The 22,682-nt window shown below is 38.0% G+C and overlaps 3 protein-coding genes across 3 annotated transcripts; 1 reads left to right on the forward strand and 2 right to left on the reverse strand.

Moving 5' to 3' along the window:
- Positions 1-10,047: 10,047 nt before the first annotated feature.
- On the reverse strand, positions 10,048-11,193 carry LOC117622802 (uncharacterized protein At4g22758-like). Its single transcript, XM_034353577.1, has 2 exons — positions 10,527-11,193; positions 10,048-10,386 (listed from the first exon to the last, which is right to left on the reverse strand). Exons 1-2 carry the CDS (start codon positions 10,804-10,806, stop codon positions 10,205-10,207), a joined length of 462 nt encoding a protein of 153 aa, XP_034209468.1. The 5' UTR covers positions 10,807-11,193; the 3' UTR covers positions 10,048-10,204.
- Positions 11,194-16,072: 4,879 nt separating this feature from the next.
- LOC117622247 (protein C2-DOMAIN ABA-RELATED 4-like) lies at positions 16,073-17,069 on the forward strand. Its single transcript, XM_034352851.1, has 2 exons — positions 16,073-16,353; positions 16,504-17,069. Exons 1-2 carry the CDS (start codon positions 16,243-16,245, stop codon positions 16,888-16,890), a joined length of 498 nt encoding a protein of 165 aa, XP_034208742.1. The 5' UTR covers positions 16,073-16,242; the 3' UTR covers positions 16,891-17,069.
- A 58-nt stretch (positions 17,070-17,127) lies between these two features.
- LOC117621837 lies at positions 17,128-21,084 on the reverse strand. Its single transcript, XM_034352381.1, has one exon. The coding sequence runs from the start codon at positions 21,082-21,084 to the stop codon at positions 17,128-17,130; it is 3,957 nt and encodes a 1,318-aa protein (XP_034208272.1).
- Between the last annotated feature and the right edge of the window lie 1,598 nt (positions 21,085-22,682).

Raw genomic sequence — 22,682 nt, forward strand, 5'->3', positions numbered from 1 at the left:
AGTGGAACAAAAAGGAAACTGAATTATTTCCTTGTACAAAAGCGTAACTTCGGCCAAATAACATAACAAAAAGAAAAGGAGAACACTACGTCACATCTACATAAATGTAATTTTGCCAAACTAAAGATTACACATGTTCAAATAAGATGTCCAAACAAAAATTAGAAAACTGATACAAAGCATAGCACATCCTTCAGACGTTCATATTATGAATAAAGTACAATCTCTCCGTACCTGTTGTCATAACCTTGAGATAGATTTCAAACCCATAAAAAGACATCCACCAGCCCTTATGTCTTACTGCCGATGCAATTGGTTCAAACTATTGAAATACACATTCTGCATCACAACTGAATTCATGAATCAATATGGAAATTAACACAATTTTATATCATGAGTCAAACCCGAGTTAAATTAGTTGATTGTCCAAATGTGAAATTTGCATTCAAAGTTGTAGATGAATCCTAATGCATTATAAAATAATCTCAAGTTCGAAATATCTGATTTCTTTATCCCATGAGTATATATTAAATTCATATACCTGACCCAAGTAAGGCATTTGATTACTTCCTTGAAGCATGGTTATAAATTGAAAATTCGGATGTCCAAAAGTATGGCTTAGAATATCCTAAAAATACATATAACATTAGGATATAAATATTAAAATTAACCATCAAAATAATGAAGTGTAAGAATAAGTACACCAAAGTGATGAAATGATGGATTATAATGAGTTGAATGAGGCAGAACACTGTTGGTTTCTTGCTCAGATTGGTCGACCAAAAAAAATTATTAGCACATGAAATTAAATACTAGAAAAAATAGTTGAAACCTAATTAATATCAATCTAGTTAAAAACAACTTAAAGAAAATAATAATTACTGGCAGCCATGGTGGTAGGACTTTAAGTTTGAGAGGAATTTCCAACTCTTGTGTCTTTCTTTTCTTCTCCAATTGACTTTTTATCCTAGCATTTGTTATGCCTTTAGCCCTTATGGTGGGGGGATTCAAAATTGGTGGCTTAGCAATGAGCACATCATGAAGAGTTTGGTCACCAATGCTATTCAAATTTTCCTTTGGTCTAGTAATTTCCATATCGCTTTCAAGTAACATCATAACCTCTGCTAACTTTTGTTTGACAAGCCTTGTTCATGAATAAGATAATGATGCTATACTAACAACATTATTTGCTTCATGCATCAACTCACTCAAGCGCAATGATTGGGCAGATCTTGCCTTCTTATTATAAGATTCACATAAGTCACTATTCACCACAATTCACCACAATTCCTTTCTTGGTCCCTTTAGTCCATCTCTTCAATATGTATTGGCTTGGTATACTTGTGATATTTTTGAAATCTAACACTTTCAAGGCATGACGACATAGCAATCCCTAGGTTTCAAATAACTTAGACGGGCAAGAAATATTGAAAGTTATGGAGTCAAAATGGATTTTGTAAACCCTTTCATGACCTTCTTCAATTGCTTCAAAAACATATTTGGCACCAACATTGCAAACTTCATCCAGCCTAACTACAAAATAACCCAACAACTCCTTTTCAAAGAATGAAAAGATCTTAATGGTATACTCACTAGCTGATTGCTTAAAAATACCACTTTTTGCTTTAAGATGAGGCATTCCATTTTTACAACAGAAATCCTCTTCCAACTCTGCCAATCTCATATATGCTGTTTTTTGCTCATAGTGTTGCACAAAACTAGTGAGACTCATTGTTTTTGTAGAAATCTGATGAAAGATATTGTTTGTGCTCTCAACCCTTTGGATAAATCTAATATTAGCTGAGAAATAATCTAAGTTGAAAGCAGAACACCATTTCCTTCTAAGTGAATACAACTTTTGTAGCCACGAATGATTCTCAAGCTTGAAGGTTTTAATCATGTGATCCCATGTGTCTTCAAATTCTGATTCACTCAAACAACCATAAAAGCACTTGTTGAAATATTTGCTAAACTTTGGGTTAGTATAAAGACCAGCGAGAGGTTGTGTAGCATCTTTAGCAACATGCCAAGTACATAATCGATGGCGTGTTTGTGGAAATACAATCCCAATTGCATTTTCCATCACTTTATCCTCATCCGTGAAAATGGTTATCGGGTGTTTGTTTCCAATTGACTCCAAAAAAGTTTCAAACAACCAAACAAATGATTTTGTGCTTTCATCCAATAAAAAAGCACAACCAAGTAAAACCTTTTTCCAGTGATGATTAACTCCCACAAATGGAGCACATATTAGGTTGTATTTGTGTAACACCCCGACTCCAAATTTAATTCCATATTTAATTTATTTAAGTGAAATTACGAATTTACCCTTGGGGTAATGGTAATTTGGTCATTTTCTTATCGGAAGAATTTTGGGACAACGAGTAGTATGGTTACGTAGGTTGTATTGAGACAAGTCCATAGACACGTGGTAGGCTTGAATCGGAGTTGTAACGAAGAAACGGTGACCAAAAGTAGTTCAGTGGCAAACTTGTAAATATTTCGAAAAGAGTTGAGTAAAAATCTGATTTTTCTTCTCTCTCTCTCTCTCTCTCCCCCCCAAGCTCTTCTCCCTCTGCATGACTTTCCCCTCCCCTGTTATTGTTCATCCGACACAGAACAACCCACGCCACCGCCACTTCTGGCCACCCCGATTGACGAGACCGATCCCAAACGAATCGGGCCACTCTCCTCTTCCACTTCCGACCGATCTCCACCCCGGGAACCGTTGCAAACCACCGGAATAAGCCTAAGAACATGCCGATTTTTGACAGAGATTTCGCCACCGTCGTCCTCCATCCTCCGGCAGCCATTTTTGGTGATCAAGGTATGAAATCTCATCTACTCTTCGAGCTCTAGCTGTCTATGGGATAGGATTGGATTGATTTTGCATCCAGGAAATCAATTTTGAAACCTAGGTTTTGGGTGGATTTCAAAGTGAAATTCCAGCTGGGTGCCGTCCAAATTGGACCTCCTTGTAGTTGAATAAAGTGATACTCGCCTCGAGTAGTAGCTAAGGTAGAAAGGTTGGATCATGGTGTGGAGTTTTTCCGTCGCCGGAAATTACTCTACACACTCACGCGCTGTCGACTCATGTGGCGGCACGTGGGCAAGGATTTCAATTCGGATGTCGTTTGACTATCAAATGGATATCTCATATTGTGTGTTATCCAGGTTCGTAAGGTTCTGACCGTTGGATTATTTCCAAATTAAAATATGTTACTCTAGACATTCATAGAATCGTGTAGGAATTCACGGATCGTGAATTGGAGCTCCGGATGTTCTTATTCAATAACTTAAAGTTTGGATTTTACGATAAACGTCCGATCGTGCGATCGTGAGCGATCCGACCGTCCGTTTCAGACCAAAATTGCAGGACGTGTATTCTAGACCCTGTGAAACCTTTAGGAACTTTCGGATTGTAAAACGGACGTTGTGGTTCCCGTGGGCCCGGTTGACCCGAATTGGGAAGTTTGACCGTTTGGTTGACCGAGTGTCTCCCGATGCTATTCCATTGTCCGAATTGGGTAGTTGGACGTTAGAACGTCTCATTCCTCGTACACTCACTAGAAACCCGAGAAACTAGGATTTTAATTCAAAGTTCTCGTTCGAAACGCTTTGTATTAATTTCGTATTCGTATTATGAAATAGGTACTCCGACCATGCATACGCAGCAGGTGGGACCCTCTCAGGGTCAAGCAGCATGGGACTACTTGTGAGTGGACTTTGTTTTCAAATTATAAGCATGGTTTTATTGATGGAGAAATTGTGCATAATGTTTTAATGTTATATGGAATATATTATATATTCGATTGTTGAAATTTGTGTTTTTATAAAGCATTTGTGATATATTTTGGGTTTTGGCATATTTGAGTATCTTGAGTATATATATATGAATTTTGAGAATTTCTATATATGTTTGGCTATGTGTGGGGTACTTGGGTTGTTGATGTGAGATGTTGGACAATTGTGAGTATAGAATGTCAGTTTGGAGTGCTATAAGCACTACCTTATGTACTTCCCCGGATTTGAAACTTGGATACGGAAACTTGAGATACTTAGAGATGTCGAAACCTGGGGCATCCTTGACGGGATGTTGTTGTAGACCCTTAATTGGGTATACTGTGCGCGTAGGACTGGTTTTCAGGCCTGCGAGTTTTGAGTATTCGGCTGTACGTGCTGGCTGAGAGTTAGTCCCCCAATTGGACTGGCTCATTCCCTAGCCACATGGTCAATTGAGGAATTATTTTATGTGGGCTTTTCCATGTGGACTAGTCAAACAATCCCCCGGTTGGATTGTTTTCCCAGTACAACTAGGTGATTATCATATGTGTATATAGATATATATAACTATTTCCTTCGTTCTTGTTTTTTGGTGAGGATACTTCCTTGCCGGTCGTGCCAATTGGTACGCTTTTGAGAGTTTAGTTTTGGGATTTATAAGATTTGGACGTTGGGTTTGTAAAGTTTTCTTTATGGATTTCGGACTGGACATCCGGTATTGATTTGATTTTGATATATGTATATACTTGATTATGATGGTTTTGGAATGCACTTGGATTTCTTGCATGGTTTTCTAAACGGTGAGGTTATATTATGTTGGTTTACACTGAACTAAACTTTATTTTTGTCCACTCACAACTTTCGGTTTTGCGCCCCCCAGCCAGTAGTTGACTAAGCTCCGCAGCAGAGCCGGATCATGTGCTTACGAACCTTGAGCCTTCGTAGGACTCTTTCTTCATTTAATTCCGTTTGAACTTCGTTCTTGTTGTAATTGAATTCCTTAGATATGCTCAGTTATCGCCCGTAGTAGGGTTTGAACTGTTTATTCGCTTTAAAAGCATGCTGCCAGTTGGGTTATTAAACTGTGATTTTTGAACAGGTTGAGTTTTGGGAAATGTTCAATTTACAGGGGAGACTCTGCCAAAATTTTCGGTAGAAAGTCTCATTCTTTAGTAAGTGGGCCCGGCATCGGGGTGATGTCGGAATTAAGACGGGATTCGTCCCGATTTTCCGAGGAAATCCAGGGCGGATCCTGTCAATTTGTTGGTCCGAAATGTAGTATCAAAGCAAAAGAACATCTCCAAAGCAATCATAGTCTAACTTTGATCTACCATCTCTCCAAAAAAAAAGTTCGTCATCCGAGTGCATTGATCCACTTGAACAATATAGAAAAAATTAGGATCCTCAGCTTGTTTATGCTTAAAATGATTGATCAAACTTTGTGCATCCCCTCCTTCAATCAATTCTTCCTTCTTCCTATGCAAATAATTTAGACAATCTTTCTTAGTAAACCCAACATTCTCAGCACCACCAACTTCTTTTGCCAAATACGAATACGACTTTGTTGGCCTTATACCTGCTTCAACCATAGAAGACATAACATTTGCGTGAGCCTTTTGTATCTTCCGACCAGATTTGAGAAATTGTCTTTCTTCAAGCTTAGCAAACTCATGATTATGATATGAATTTATATGACTTATCTTCCACACACCATCATCCACTGTGAATCGAATTAAAGCCCTACAACCTGTCCTTGTATCCAATTGATGAACTGTCTTCACTTCACAAAGGTTTGAACACAAATAGTCTCGTTCTCGGATATTGTTTTTTACATCTCTTCGAATATTTCCTTTACAAATGCTAAATCCTTTCTTTAATGCATAGGAGTTGCATAGATTATATGGTTCAACTTCATTACACACCCCCATTCCCACTCTTAATTCATCACCGTCAAATAAATTTTCTTCTTCATTTGTTTATGACTTTTCCTTTTGCCAATCAGATTCCATGATCCAAATCAACAACCTTTTGTGTTTCATATAACAAAATAACAAAATTCAAAAGGTATATATATACACACATAGCATGTAAATTAGCTTTTCACTTACAGGAAATCAAAATTCACGTGAAGAGTAAGCAATTTTTAAAATAATAGCAACAAGAAAATTACTGATCACATCTTTCCAGGTAATATAAAATTTCAAGAGTTATTTTAAAGATTAAGCAGAGAAAAAAACAAAGAATAACAGGGGAAAGAAAAATAAATATCCCAGACTGCAAAATCAGTAGTTAGTAATTTACCCACAAATAGAATATGGACAACAATAAAAACCAATAGATTACAGTAAAAAAAATTTAAACGAAAAAGAAAAATACAGAAATCGATACCTGTGGTGTATGTATGAAGGAGTCGCTGAAGAGAAAAAGACGACTTTGAAGAAGGGTTTTGCATAGGAGAGGAATTGGGCGGGAATGGGAGGGTATTGTGCAAAAAAGTAGGAAAAAAAAAAATTAATTGGGAAATTAAAGGGCTGGCACGGATGTTGATATTGGATGAAAGAGAAACTCTACGTTTTGGTTTATTTTATTGATTAAAATATGTTTTACAAATGTTTTAAAAAGATGGCAAGTGGTAGTATTCTATTGGCTTGGGATAATGAGTTGGAAAACTGACCTGCCATATTTGTGCCAGGAAAGTTTTTCTCAGACCGATTTCGGTTTATTATTTATTGATTGATGTCTAACTAGGGACGGATCTTAGAGCAACTCTACCCATTTGCCATTTGTCATGGCAATGTGAGGGTTAGGGCAGCTACTATTCAAGTGAATAGTGGCTGTCATTACAAAAAGCAATGTGTATTTCCACCCATTGCCATGGCAAATACTATTCATTTTTTTGTTTTATTCACAAATTTTTTTATGTAAACAATTAATTTGGATAATATTTTCGGTTAAGATTTTTGGGTTCGTACGTGTCAATATTTATTATAAAATTCATATCTCATAATCGGATAAAATATTCATATAAGATTTTTGGTTTCAAAATTCAGATAAATTTCAAAATTCAAAATTCAGATAAATTTCAAAATTCAGATAAGATTTTCACCCTCTAAAATCGCGTCAGATGTCATCTCTATATGCCTAAATTTTTCTATAAAACCAGAGGCTTAGCTCATGCCTCTCACACCAAATCTTCTTTATATTTTCATTTCTCAAATTTTAGAATTCATACTCCATTCTCAATGTCAGACATGAGCAGTGTCTTGAAGAGCCAAGAGCGAGAAACTAGAGAAAGAAGACGTAGACGAGCTGAAGGCAAAAGGGTGCAGAGAGAACTAGATCAACAAGTTGTCATAGCAGTGGCTTTTCTTGATGAAGAAAACCAAGGCCGCCGTCGTGGTTCACAAGTCGGCCGTGGCCCGAATGTGGACAGACATATGCATTCTCGGAGTAAAAATCTTATGGAAAATTATTTTATCCCAACTTCTTTGCACTTTGATGTTCATTTTCGAGGGTGATATAGAATGTAACCCCATTTGTTCAATAAAGTCATGCATGATATTTGCAATTATGATGAATACTTTGTTCAAAAGTGTGATGCTGCTGGGGTTTTGGGACTTCTTCTCGAGCAAAAGCTTACAGCTGTTATACGAATGCTGACGTATGGTTCATCTGCTGATTAGGTGGATGAGATTACCCGGATGGGGAAGTCCACTACTTTGGAGAGCTTGGTAAGATTTTGTGATGCAGTTGAAACTCTGTACACCAGAGACTACCTGTAGACCTAGGCCCAGGGACCTCCAACGGCTTCTACAATAAGCCGAAACTCGAGGATTTCCAGGAATGATTGGTAGCATCGACTGCATGCACTGGCAATGGAAGAATTGCCCAACTGCTTGGCAAGGAGATTATGGAAATAGGAAAGGACAAAAAAGTATCATCCTTGAAACCGTTGTTGGATTCGATACATGAGTTTGGCATGCCTTCTTCGGAGTTGCCGGATCTCAAAACGACTTGAACATGCTGGGTCAATCCTCGGTGTTCAACGATGTTTTGAGAGGTGAAGCCCCGAATATCACCTATGAAATCAACAATACCGTCTACCAGAATGGGTATTATCTAGCAGACGGCATCTACCCGAGGTGGACCACATTTGTCCATCGCTTTTGCCAAGGTATCTCTCCATTTCCCAAACTCTTTATTGGAAATTTTCAACCTACTATATAATGCCATTTCTGTACAGATCGAACCCGATCTTTCACAAAATTTGGTATGAATTTTTCTTCACATATGACAGAATTTCATCTCATTGCCCTACATAGGACAATGACTAATTTGGACCTAACACTCACACAACAAAACATCTTCCATGAATGCCCCTCCGGTTTCGATAGAAGAAGTCATAAGATGATAGAGAAAAATAAAACTTGAAAGTGAAAAAAAGGGAGACTTTGGAAAATGACAAAGGAGAGAGAAATTTTTTAAAAGAAGCTAAAATGGACAAAATTGCCCTTATTTATTTTTGAATTTCCTAAGGAATCCTTTACATTTGCATGTCTTTGGTTTGAAAGTTGAGAGCTTTTTCTGTCTTTTTTTAAAAAGCTTTGGCTTTTTCAAAAAGTGAAAGTTTTTGTGTGGCTAAAATCTAAATTTACTAAAAAAATATTGAGTAGAAAGTGAATAATAGTTGAAGAAGAAGAAAATGTATGAGGATTTTGGTGTTAAAAGTGAAGAGTATTGGTTGGTATTTATAGAAAAAAAAATTCATTAATTTTTGGGTATTTTTTTAAAAAAATTTCATTATTTTATTGCAAAAAAATTAGCTGCCGTTGGATTGGAGAGCCCAGAGGACGCCACGTGGTTGCTAGCCATTGGGGGAAACTGTAGCGCGCGTGCAAATTTTTTTACTATTGGCGCGTGCAACACAAGGGCCAATCGTAAAAAAAATTCAAACTCGAGGGCTGACGTCAGTCCAAAACGCAGGCTGAAGCTCGGACTCGCCTTACCTTCGGGCCAACCTAACCCCGTAGGACCCGCAGCCAGCCCAGGCCAGCCCTCACCTCACTGCTGGAATCGATTTTTGGGCCCCCCACCCCCCCACCCCAGCCCTTACCGCTGAAAAGGCTCTTAGAAGGGGCAACCTGGGCTACTTGTATGTTTCTAAGCCTAAACTAAAACATTAGCCCACCCAAGTTATGGCTATTCTACACTTTACACATCGTTCCCTTTCTTCCTTTTTTTTTTTTTTGTTTTTTTGTTTTTGTTTGTTCTGTTGCAATAGTCAAACATTTCCTTCAGTTTTATTTCTTTAAGCCCAAAATAAGAGTCCCACCCCACTTACGCATAAATAAACCCCTTCTTTTTGTTTTTGTCTTTGCTTTTGTTACAATAGCCAACCCTTACTGTACACAGAAAAAGAAGGCAGAAGTAGAATCCGGAGTAAAAATTCTCTTAGGACATGTTAACTAAAAGTAAAGGAATATCCATCTCACTTAGAAGGGAAACAAAAACGTCGACTTAATGGTAGATTTTTTTTGGTTTTAATAGTTTCTATTTATATATACTTCTCATTAGGGTATTTTGTTTTATTAATGAAATTCACTTATACCGTTGAGTTTTGTATCTTCTTAAAATATTGGGACGTAATGTAAATTTGGCCCACTTCGTTTTCAAATCCTAAATCCCTCCCTATGTCCAACAATCACAACTACTGCAACAAATAGACTAGCAACTCATGTATCATCTTGTACCATCATCAGATGTTTACCGTCCATCCAAATGCTGCTGTACGAGTGAGCAACACAAACATTCATATATTGGTTTCCCTTAGCTAGGTTTGAAAGCCATTGAACTACGCAACTTTTAAATCATAACCATAATGCTTCAATGTGGAAGCTTAATTCTTGATTGTTACAAACCAGTAACGAACTCGTTACTGGTTTGTAACAATCATAACCAATTAGGATGCTGGTAAAGTGCTTCAAGTCACACAGCTGCCACTTTTTCTTTTTCTTCTTACCAAAAAAAAAGTAGCTTTGTTGAAGCTGAGCCTCTATTTTGACAAAGTTATATTCGTATTCTCCCATGAATGAATGAATGTGATGAAAGTTCTTGGAACAACCTCCTCCACCGACCAAGTAATCCTCTGAAAAATTCATCAAGGCATCCCTTTCTTAAAGTAGGAGGACCAAGATGACGGCCGGAAATCAAAGGCAGGAACATATTTGAAAGGACTCTATTGAAATTAATTAAAGGTCAGGAATATATGCCAAAAAACAATGTGGCTCATATTTAATTAATTGATAAGGCATAAGTTTACACGGTTGGCAGCAGAGAATATAACATAAAACCTTTAATAATTTCAATCGCCTGAGAGACTTGATTGAAACATCAGATTGTGGTATGAGAAGATTCAGTAGCCTCAGTGAGATGATATCTTGAAAGGAAATGATTTGTTGAGCCATGCCTTCCAGCTACTAACTGATCCCTTTGGAGCTGTCATCTCTGGCTTTCTCTCTGTAACATTCTGCACTGCCCTCTGCTTCTTGCTCAGCACAAAGTTCCTTCCCCCATGAGATCCTATACTTTCCCATGGACTTAAGGCTACAAGTTATATATAGAATTAAAATGTAATTAACAGGCCTATTAATTAAGTGAAAATATGTTCACAGTTTGACATGTATGCGTAGCGACGTAGATTTTAACACATGAACACGAAAGAATGAATCGTTTTTTTATTGTACCGTCGGATCCTGCGTTAGCGCAGTAGAGAAGGAAATCCTTGACATCGGAACCAAGAAGTGGTAGGCGGCCTTCACGAGCGTAGGACTTGAGAGCAGTGTCGATGACCCCAGCAACAAGATCATCTTCATTCACCACAAACCTTATTGGCCCTGTGCTTCCAACAACATTCACTGTGATCAAAAACCTGTTTTTCTTCACACTGTGAACTTCATTATTGTTGATCTTCTTATGCTTCTGCTGTAACGTAGTTCTCTCTAAAACATTCCTCCTCTTCAGCATTCTTTCTTTCTGAAATTTTTTTTTTTTCGGTTGCTTTTTTTTCTTTTTTTCTTTTCCAAACGCCTAAGTGAAATCAACCCAAACAAGAGACACACAGCACAACACAAATGAACTTTCAGAGAGAGAGAGAGAGATAGAGAGAGATTAAGTGTTTAGGGGGTCAAGGCCAAGGCAGCGATGGTACCAAGCCTGTTTGCAGGAACCAAAGGTGGTGGAGGAAGAGGAGAAGGAGGAGGACAGCGCGCGAAGGGCACGCGCAGAAGTCCTCTGAGGAAGGAAACGAAGGAAGTGCATGAAGGAACAACAAATCTCTACCATTCAAGACTCAAAGGTATTTCACAAGAAGAGGGAAATAAATTTGTGAAAGAAGAATATCTTCAGCGGACATGGAAGGCTTCGTGTCAAGTATGACAACTTCAGTTTATGTTGTTATACAATGTAAAGAAAGGAAGCGAATCCACAGATTTCCACGCACTCCTTGGGAAAGAAATTGCGTGTCACCCTAATACAATGGCAAAGTGATATTATCTATTAATACATGTGTTATAATATGACCACGTTAAAAATTACATTTAAAATATAATAGTGACAATTATTCACACATATTCTTTTTAAAAAAATTATTCACACACGTGAATTTATTTGCAATCTTGAGTGTTTTTTTAATACAAGCGATGGTGGTAAATATATTGTTCGTCAACGAATATGTTATGAATTATTACCTTTATTATTTTCAAAGATACATTCATATAAACTTAATCGTCAAGGCTTATTTATATATTTAAATTTTTATAAATATCAATTTTTACTTTCCATTATTTCCTACTATTACCCTCATATGAAAATCCTTCTAATTGATTTACTAGAATTTCAGCTCTAGTGGTCATAAATTTTCAAAGGAAAATGAGTGTGAAAAACCAAACTTAGAAAGTATTTTTCCCGTTTTGCTCTGAGCCGAAGGTGACATAAATTGTCACACAAATAATAACAGAGCCAGACATCAGGGAGAAAATCGGACTAATGACAACATGGGAATTACGCTACAGCACAAGGCCGCCTAACATTGTTATTGGTCAGTCATATTGGATATACCAAACCCAGACCTGCACTTATTGAATTCTAGCCCAATTCTTTTCTCAAGCCCAAATTTATTTGCCCATTTTCAATTTTCAATTTTTTTGATGTCAAAGTTAGGAAGGGGAGGGGAGAAAATTCACACACGGGTATTGTGGGGGTTCGAAAACAACATCACTTATGAGCATACCAAATACCTGGGTCAAACCAACTAACGCCCCATTAGTAAGAATTTTTACATTCAATAATATTAAGTTAAGCTAGGATTAAAAATAAATAAAACACAAATGGACTTCTAGTTATTGAACATTGCATGTGTAACTAAAGAAAATGATCTATGCATGTGTCAAATTGTGATTTGTATGTAAAATGATGACTCATTGCATGTGTAACTATGTAAGGAGTCAAATATTTTCTTCGAGGGCGCCCTCCCTTAAGGAGTCAATGCCAAATGCTGGCTAGGCATGCATGAACTTTCACTAGCTCTTTATCTTGTTGAATGGATGAATATTGGGATACTTATTTTTGGACATATTTATTCATGAGTCGAAAAATGTTGAAAGGTTCATTATGGGCAACAGCCAACAATGAATGATGAAGTATGTAAGTGGGTTACACGTACAATGTTGCTTCTAGAATTTATTTTCTGGGTTTAATTCAAGAATTTATTTTTGACTTATTAATCATATTACATCTTGTGAAACAAGTCCAGAAAGACCACCAAGACATTGGTCAAGGTTCACACACTTTGACAACAATTTGAAGTGTGGAATACTCATGAACAATCTATGTGCAATCTGTGTGAGTTGTTCAATTCATGGATGTTAGATGCTCAGTCTAAGCTAATGAGGAGAGGCTTGATGATGACGTTACGTATGAGGGTAAAATATGTCTCATGCCCTTGGGCAAGCTTGAAAAGAAGAAAGTCTCATATTGAAATTAACTCTAAACTTTGTTGAAGAATATGAGTCCTACATGGAAAACTTGACTAAATAAAATACAAAATATAATGAATAGTTCTACTACTAATAACACCGAGGCATTTTGTGATAAAACTCCACACATATTGGGCTTTGTAAATGATAAAGTTAAAGACAATATCAGTGTTGTTAGTAATAGACCGTTGGCCCGTCTCTCTGAATTTAACAAACTTATAAAGTAATTATTATGGGCAATGGAAAATGTGACATGGAAAGCCCCATTCATATATCCTTTGGGAGAAGAAGATACAAAAAAGTGCGAGGATAACTTAATTGAGAAGAAGTCAAACCCGCACCAATAAGCATCTTCCAACAAATTAGGTATAGCACACCAGATTTTGTGTTCTTTCAAAAAGAAAACAAACAAAAAGGGAAGATCGAGAAAATTAAATAAAATATTCCTAGATTCCATTTTAATTAGTCTTTGTGGAAGGAGAAGCAAAAAAATATTCTATAGATTAAAAAGTAACGCTATAATATTTAAACTACCTAACTAACTAATATAATGCATGCAGATGCTTTTTCAACAATTCTAGAATGCATGACATTAATTTAAAACAACGTGCGAAGCAACTACCTCGAATCTCTTATCTAATTTGTCTTGTTGGCTACATGTTTTCTAGTGGGGTCCGCCAGTCCGGCCGTTGTTTTTTAAATATTAGTTTTGTGTTCGCAATTTTCTTTTTCTCATCTATTATTATTGAGTGAATAATACTATTTGTCAACTAACTTTGATTAATTATAAACTAATTAAAGGTTTTTTTTTGTTGAGATGACTAATAATTAAAGTTGTTATCCATACTTTTAAGGCCTTTTAAATTTGATTAATTTGACCCCCCCAATCAAATTACACGCATTGCATGTGACATGTATCATCTATTAGTATTATATTTAAAAATAAATTTGACAACTGAATATATACAAACAACAAATAAAATAAATTGAGATTGTGACTTAGAAAATTAATGGTGTGACAGTAATGTAAGTACTATCGAGTTTGTAAAAGAAAACACTTTGCATCCCAAATTAATTCATTCTCTCTTATTTTGGTCAGAAATTTATAAAAACTAAGACTTATGTGTGATTAAAAATTTAAGACCATTGCTCGTGACCTAAGATGGGACGTAGTTTAATGCTTGCAGCTAAAGCAACGGACAATTTCAATGTGGTTTTTATTTTATTTTATTTTATATATGTTGGTTTATCAAATTATAATTTTTTTTTTTTTAATGCAATGACTTTTGAGATCTTCATTGACTACTTATGCAATGACTTTTGAGTCTCATATGAATATATGAAATCAGCTCACTACACTTCTAAAAAGCTTTAAAAACTGTAATAATAATTCAAAGTTGAAAACGAAATTGTTTTTGTTCAGACAAAGAGAGGGAGACCTTTAGATACATCATAATATTGTAATTGAATAGCTTTAAATCGAATCAAATTGGGAGTATAATTATTTATTTAACGTCATTTAAAAAAAAAAAAAGGTGTTGATTTTTTCACTCCCCTTTCCATTATTATGGTGATGACCAGAACTTCAACACAATTAACAAGCAACTGTCAACAATTCTTTTTTTTCTTTTAATGTTGGTTCATCAACACCAACGGTCATAATTATTTATTTAACGTCATTTAAAAAAAAAAGATATTGATTTTTTCACTCCCTTTTCCATTATTATGGTGATGACCAGAACTTCAACACAATTAACAAGCAACTGTCAACAATTCTTTCTTTTCTTTTAATGTTGGTTCATCAACACCAACGGTCAATTTGAACAAAGACTTGTAGGGATAATTATTTGATAAACTATGGCTCTCTCTCTCTCTCTTTTTTTTTTTTTTTTTTTTTTTTGGGGTTAGATAATGTAAACAGTTCATTTTTTACCTCTTCCTTCAAAGATCGTTCTCGATACAAAGTCAGACAATTGAGTCATGTCATTACCACCACCATCATCTCAGTGTATTGGACACAAACAATCTTTTCTCATCATAATTAAAAAAGAATATAAAGTTGATCTTTCAAACCATATTTGTCTCTCTTTGTTTGTAATCTTCTCACGCCATCACATGCGGAGATGATATTTGTTTGTACAAATTTCTCACGTTATTTGGGGGTAGATTTTTCGCCTTTCAAGTTTTCTTTTCTCTCTTCTTCAATTTTTGTGAAATAATCATGAATAAATAGACCACATTCGGAGGTGTTGGCCAAAAATCTTCCGATGCATAAGTTAGTTCAATTGGATCTTTGATAAAAGATGTGGCAATAGCCAAAATGGATGGAGTTTTCTCTCACGGGGAGAGCCGGATAGACTTAGCCGTGTGTGGTGGCAGTTAGCTATGTGAGAGAGAGAGAGAGAGAGAGAGAGAGAGAGATGATTTTTGTAGGGTTATTGGAATTACCTTGAATGCGTATTTGTGTATTTATAGCCTCATTGTGTGCTAGGATTTTGAGAGAATAATTCTTATTTGGTTATGATTATTCTTCCTAAAAAAGATGATAGGAATTACTCTAAGAGATTTGGTAGAGACTAGTTCCTTGATTTATGAAGATTTTCTTATTATAAATCAAAGATAATGTCCCAAATTAAATGGATAATTAGTTTGACCTAAGAAATATTCCTCTTTCATATGTTGTCTTCTTATTAATCGGTGAAATATATGCTCCCACAATATTCATGCCGTTACTAACATAGATGAGAGAGAAATGAGCTAATAACACCAAAAGCTTTCCTCATAAAGGCAATTTCCCAATGTGTTATCTCAACCTACTTGTCATTATCGATCCTCTCCCACATTTCACTGTGAATGACCAACTGTAACACAGTATTATTATTAAAGATATGATTAGGAAACACCTAATTACATACATATTTACATTAATTATACTTGCTGTAATCTCCTACAGTGCAGGACGAGTTGAGTCAAACAAGCCCACAATCTGACGCCTTGGATTGCAAATTAAAACCAGCCCACTTAAACAAAACCCGACCCGTAAGCCAGTCTACCCTAAGTCAAACTTTGTACACACTCTAAACAAAAAAATGCAAAATGAAAGGAAAAAAGGAAGAACGAAGGAAAGGCAAAGTGAAAGAGTCTAGAGGAGCGCGTGAGACTTGCTGGTTTTGATGTTGATTGGTCGCAGAACTCAGTTGAAAATATTAAAGGCGTATGGGATAATGGGTGGCTCCTAGCTAAAGCACAAAGCCATAGCCTTCACAAACTTGTGTATAAAAAGGCAAGGAAAGCTTAAAACAAGACTCATCCACTACTTCCCTGTTTAGAAACAGAGCCTTTAAATTCCTTTGGGATTTTCTGGTGCTACTTGAATTGTGAAAACCATAAAACCAGTTTGATTAATCTGATCTTGATCTAATATTTGATGGAGAACTTGATGGGTCTTCTGAGGATTCACATCCAAAAAGGAGTGAACCTTGCTGTTAGAGACATGAGAAGCAGTGACCCTTATGTTGTTATCAAAATGGGCAAGCAGGTAACTCATTTCTTTGATCATGAAAATGGTCTATTTTTCTGATTTTTTTCTTGAATCTTGATCCATTTGGACTTATGGGTTTCTGGGTTTTGATTTGATGCTTGTTCATTTCAATTGATTGCTTATGAAACCAATTTTCTGGTATTGCAGAAGTTGAAAACTCGAGTGGTGAAGAGGAATGTGAATCCTGAGTGGGATGAAAGTTTGACTCTTTCTGTTGCAGATGCAAATCTTCCGATCATGGTTTGTGTGTATGATAAAGATACGTTTAGTTTTGATGACAAAATGGGAGATGCAGAGTTTGAGATTGGTTCATTCATTAAAGCCTTGAAGATGCGCTCGGAAGGCTTAACAGATGGAACCATAATTGACAGAGTGAAACCAAATAGGGAAAACTGCCTTGCTGAAGAGAGCTGCATCATCTGGTCCAAAGGAAAACTTGTCCAGAACTTAGTCCTCAGACTCAGAAATGTGGAGTGTGGGGAAGTTGAAATTCAATTGCAGTGGATTGATGTTCCAAGTTCTAGGGGTCTCTAGATTGCATCCCCTCTCTCTATCTCTCCTTTTTTGTTTTCCTGTATATTTGTATTTGGGGGCCCTGCTTCTTCAATTCTTTTGTTCATAGATATGAGAGATAGAGTTGTATTTTTGAGTTTTTATCCTCCCATGTATTGGTGTCAATCCTATGGGATGTGAGAAAAGTTTGAACAGCTTCATTTTTTTTTTTTTTGGTAAAACAGGGGGGTAAAAAACCCCAGAAAAGGACAAAAACAGCTAAACAGAACTAATAATACGGGTCTTAGTAACCCCTATAGAGTCATCCAATAACAGAGGTCCAAGCCAAGTCGGATTATCCTCAAGAAACCAGCACCCCAGATCAATGTCGTGGCTCCAAGCAGCCAATCTGTCAGCTACAGCGTTCTTCTCTCTGTAGATATGGTGAAGAAAACATTTTGGAATTTGTCTCAGAAGTCTCTTGCAGCTGCTAACCAAACCAGCCATAGGATGACAAATATTCAGATCATTACTCAGGATAAGATTAACGGCATTGACAGAATCCATTTCAACAATAATATCCATTATTCCTCTTGTGATAGCTAATTTTAGACCAAAAAATAAACCCCACAGCTCAGCTTCCAGGATTTGTCCTTTCCCCAGGTTGACAGCGAAACCACCAATCCAGTTACCCAGGTGATCTCTAATAACACCTCCAGCTCCAATGGACCCCGAACTTTTCATGAGAGAACCATCCACATTTAGCTTTAACACACCATTCTCAGGGGGGGTCCAGGCCAAGCTAACCTGGATTTTATCACCTCCCAATTGATTATTAGTAGAGGCCTTGATCCACTCCTTGGTAGCAGACAGGATCAGCTCTCTAGGATTAAAAGGTAAATCATCCTTATTATTGAAAATAAAATCATTTCTCCATTTCCAGAGGTGCCAGCAGATGACACCAAACAGAGTTTTCCAAGGGATCTGCAGGAACATATTCTTAGAGCAAAAGTTGCTGAGCAGCCAGGGGTGTAGCTCAGCGTGGAAAAAAGGAGCATACTGGTTAGAGTTCAAAAAAAGGTTCCACACCCTTTTAGCTCTAGTGCAGTCCCTAAGAATATGTAAAGTAGATTCCGAATGCCAATCACAAATGCAACAAGCAGGGTCACCAATGAAAAGCCTACGGGCACGCTGCTCATTGGACATGATTTTTCCTTGATACGCCAGCCAGAAGAAGAAAAGAATCTTCGGGGGTAGTTTGAGTTTCCAAAGGACTTTCCACCAGGGGTTCAACCACTCCGTCCCTGAAAAGAGCAAGTTATATGCAGTCTTGACAGAAAAAAGACCATTAGAAGTAGTTTGCCAAATTTGACAATCCTCCGTAGTACCCCCCAAGTCAGCAGGGCAACCAATAATTTTCTGCACCCAGTCTTCAGGGAGCACTCTTCGTAGCTTTTCAATATCCCACCAACCATCCATCAAAAAATCAGAAACTATAGTGTCCATACTAGAGTCAGGGCTAACCTCCACCATATGAATAAGAGCTTCATCGGCAATCCACTTATCCTTCCAAAAGTTAATATTGTCCCCTTTCCCCAGCCTCCAGATCAGACCTTTCTCCAGAAGTTGAGAGCCAAACACAATACCCTTCCAGGTAGGAGAGCAATTTTGTTTGAGAAGTAAATTGGGATCACAAGGGGAGTGACCCCTTAGGTATTTTTTCTCAAAAATCTGGGCCCATAAACCCTCATCCTTTTTTAAAAGTCTCCAACCAGATTTAGCTAGCAGGGCTTTGTTCATTTCGTGAGTTTTTTTGAAACCCAGACCCCCTTTACTCTTAGGTCTGCACAACAGATCCCACTGACAAAGATGAACCTTAGTCTTTTTGTCACTACCTCCCCAAAAGAAATTGCGGTTTAATTTATCCAGCTCATCACATATGCTCATGGGCAGCTTGGCAGTTTGCATGGCAAAAACAGGAATAGCGGAGGTGACGGCTTGGATTAGAGTTGCTCTACCTGCAGAAGAGAGGACTCTGCTTTTCCAGGAAGCAAGTCTGGCATGCACTTTGTCAACTAGGTTGTTGTAGGTAGACTTGGTTACCCGAGAGTGAAGTAAGGGCATCCCCAGGTACTTACCCAAGTTATTCGTGAGAGGTGAACCACAAATGTGACTAATATCATACGCTAATTCCTTGCTAATATTAGGGGAACAATAAATCGCTGATTTCTCAAAATTGACAACTTGGCCCGAGGCTCTACAAAATTCATCTAGACACTGCTTCATAATATGAGCTTGTCGGGGAGTAGCTTCAGCAAAAAGAATCAAATCATCAGCAAAGAACAGATGGGAGACAAAAGGGCCACCCTGGGAGGATTTCACAGGTTTCCAATTGAAATTCTTCACTGCTTCCACAATGAGGTGAGAAAACTTCTCCATGCAAAGAACGAAGAGGTAAGGGGAGAGGGGGTCGCCCTGACGGATGCCATTCTTAGGGGTGAAAGTCTCAATGAGCTCCCCATTGACGCAGACTTGATAAGTAACAGAAGAAACACAGTGAATGATCAGCTGGATGAGATTTTCAGGAAAACCGACTTCCTTAAGAACTGTCATGATAAAACCCCAGTTTAATCTGTCATAGGCTTTAGAAAGATCAATCTTCCAAGCAATAAAACCTTTTTTCCTTTTAGTATTTCTGAATTTAAACATGAGCTCCTGAGCGATCAGGATATTATCAGATAAATGCCTACCAGGGATAAAGCTGACCTGATGAGGACTAACAAGCTTGGCCAAAAGAGGTCTCAGTCTGGCCACGATCACTTTAGAAATTACCTTGTACAAAGTGCAGCAAAGACTAATAGGTCTAAAATGTATCATAGACATAGGGTTATCAATTTTAGGGATGAGAGTTACCAAAGTGGCATTCAAACCTTCAGGGATTCGACATTCCTTGAACGCTTCGGTGACAAGGTTGAAAATATCATTACCACAAAGCTGCCATTGATTTTGATAGAAGCAGGCGGGAAACCCATCCACTCCCGGGGTTTTCAGGCTACCAATATTGAAAAGACTTTCCTTGACCTCATTGATATCAATACTAGCCACTAAGGGGTTGAGCTCATCCTCCCTTAGGCTGGGGAACAGCTTAGGCATGGGGAGATTGGCGTTATCCGGCTGGTTCGCACAGAAAAGCCCCATGAAGTAGTCCACCGCTAAATCCTTTAGCTCAATAGCTTCCTCTACCCAAACTCCAACATTGTTCATCAGCTTCTCGATTTTGTTCCTACGTCTTCGGACAATAGTGGAGATGTGGAAAAACTTAGTATTTCGGTCACCCTCTTGTAGCCATTTGACTCGTGATTTTTGCTGCCAAAACAAGGCTTCTTGGTCTAAAATGATATTGTATTCATTCGAGAGAGATTCCTCCAGATGGGTGAGAAATCTATTAGGTCTATGGCACAAAACTCGTTGGATACCAATGAGACGAGCGAGTAAACGAGCTTTTCTTTGCTTCAGATGGCCAAAAACAACAAGGTTCCAATGCTTTAGGGGTTCCACCAAACTACGAGACTTCGCAAGGGCCGAGCCAGACCCTTGATCCCAACGCTGCGAAATAAAATCATGGAACTGGTCATGCTTTAACCACATCGCTTCAAACCTGAAGGGTCTTCGATTTGGGCAAGACACAACGCGAGACTTCAAACAGATTTTGATAGGACAATGGTCGGATTTTGTCCTAGGGAGATGTTGAACAAATGCCTCAGCAAACTGTTGCCTCCACTGCAAATTACACACTGCTCTATCAATTCGTTCAAAGACTCTGTTATTAGTCCAAGTGAACTTAGGGCCAGAAAAGCCTAAGTCAATCATGTTATTCTCATCAAACCACTTTTTAAAACCCCTGAGCCGGTGCAATGGGGTTCCCCCCATTTTCTCATCTGTTTTGAGCATGTCATTAAAATCTCCAGCAATAAGCCAAGGCATTTGGTGACAGTTAGCAACAAAATTCAAGTACTCCCATAATTTTGCTCTTTTGGTGGAACAAGGATTAGCATATATTCCAGTAAAGATCCAAGGGCTACGACCAGACCAAGAGACATACGCGGAAATAGTTTGGTCCGAGGTACCAATAATTTCAACCTTCACTTTATTAGCATTCCAGAGAAGCCACAGACCTCCAGAAAATCCAATAGGATCCACCACTTCAAAATTCGAGAAACCCAAAGATTTGACCATTTTAAGTGCCTTATCTCCTCCAATTCTAGGTTCACAGACAAACAAAACATCAATAGAATGAATTTTAATCAGTTCCATCATATTCACTTTGAATTTGGTGCTTGATGCACCTCTAGCGTTCCAGCATAAGATATCCATAAAAGATTGTTGATATTACAGATAACCTGGGGGCTAAACCCATCCATTATAGACCAAGAGACATACCTCTATCAGGCAAACCAACAAGATTTACCCCTTCTTTGCCAATGGTGTGATCTTGACCTTCAGCAAGGTCCATGCCTTCCACTGGGCAGAAACTATCAGTTGCCTCAGAGGTTAAAGCGTCAAACAATTTATCAGCTACCCTCTCATTGACCAATCTATCATGCCCATCGGTAATATTTGGAGGTTGGTGTCCAAAGATAAAATCCCCTTTAGTAGTTTGAACGTTCTGGTTTCTCACCCATTCACTAAACTTATCACATACTGACACCGCATCTGAAGGATGCAGCATGCTTGAGTTAAGCTTTCCTTTGTTCGATTTTACAGTCTGAGTATTGTCTTTAGGATTCACTTTTTTTTGCTGATCAGTAGCCCCTCTGGAACTTGAAGCCATACTCCTGTTTGAGTTATCTTTCACAGCCGGTCTACCTCCACCTTTAGCTTTGTTAGACTTGGTCCATATTTTCACCCCAGCATCATAATTAATCTTACTGGTCACCATATTGGTTGGGATGACGTCGACAAATGCCTCCGCGGTTTCTGTTCCAAACTCTTCAGTAATCTTCTCGAGAGCATCAAAACGAGAGCCCTGGGGATTAAGGCTGTTACTTTCCCCACCCCAAATTTTTGCACCAGTCTTGGTTTTCCTTCTAGGTGGAACGTTCATCCACGGGCCCCTCAAGTTCTCCACTACCTCTTCACCACTTTCCTTTTCCATATTAGTATCTTGTCCCACTTGTTCCCCACTTGGGTCTGATTGATTCCCTTCAGGCATGACTGTAGTAGGCTTCCTTCTTTGCGTACAGCTATCACTTTTGTGTCCATATAGTCCGCAATGATAGCAGATATCTGGCAGCCCTTCATACTCAATGTTATACCAAATTTGATTGATCTGTATAAAGGCATCCAGAGGCTTGGTCATATCTAGTTCAATACAGAGTCGAGCAAATTTACCTCTGTTCTGGCTTGTGGTGAGAGCATCAATTTTCAGTAATTTACCCAGTAAATTACCAATTCTCTTGAGAGCCCAGACATCAAAGCATTCCAATTGGATAGCGGATACTCTGATCCAGGCTGCCATACGGGTGATGTGTGCTGTAGCAGGGCAGAACCCAGTTCGCCATTTCTGGAGGGTTAGGTATTGCCCAGAGATAATCCACGGTCCTTCCGTCAGTACATAGTTCAAATCCTCTTCCAGGTCGAATTGGACCACAAAATAGTCATTGACGAGATCGACGAGCTTCCATTGACCCTTCAGATTCCACTTTTGTTGCAGTCGGTCACGAAGGTAGTTGTAGGTGTGTGAGCGACCCAAAAGCTTGATGATTAAGGCATTCTTCCAAGGTTGGCAGAAACGGGTCATCGCTCGATCAGAAAATTGGATACTTGGGCCCCGC

The sequence above is a fragment of the Prunus dulcis genome, chromosome 3, assembly GCF_902201215.1.
Source record: "Prunus dulcis chromosome 3, ALMONDv2, whole genome shotgun sequence".
In the NCBI taxonomy this organism is placed as follows: Eukaryota; Viridiplantae; Streptophyta; class Magnoliopsida; order Rosales; family Rosaceae; genus Prunus; species Prunus dulcis.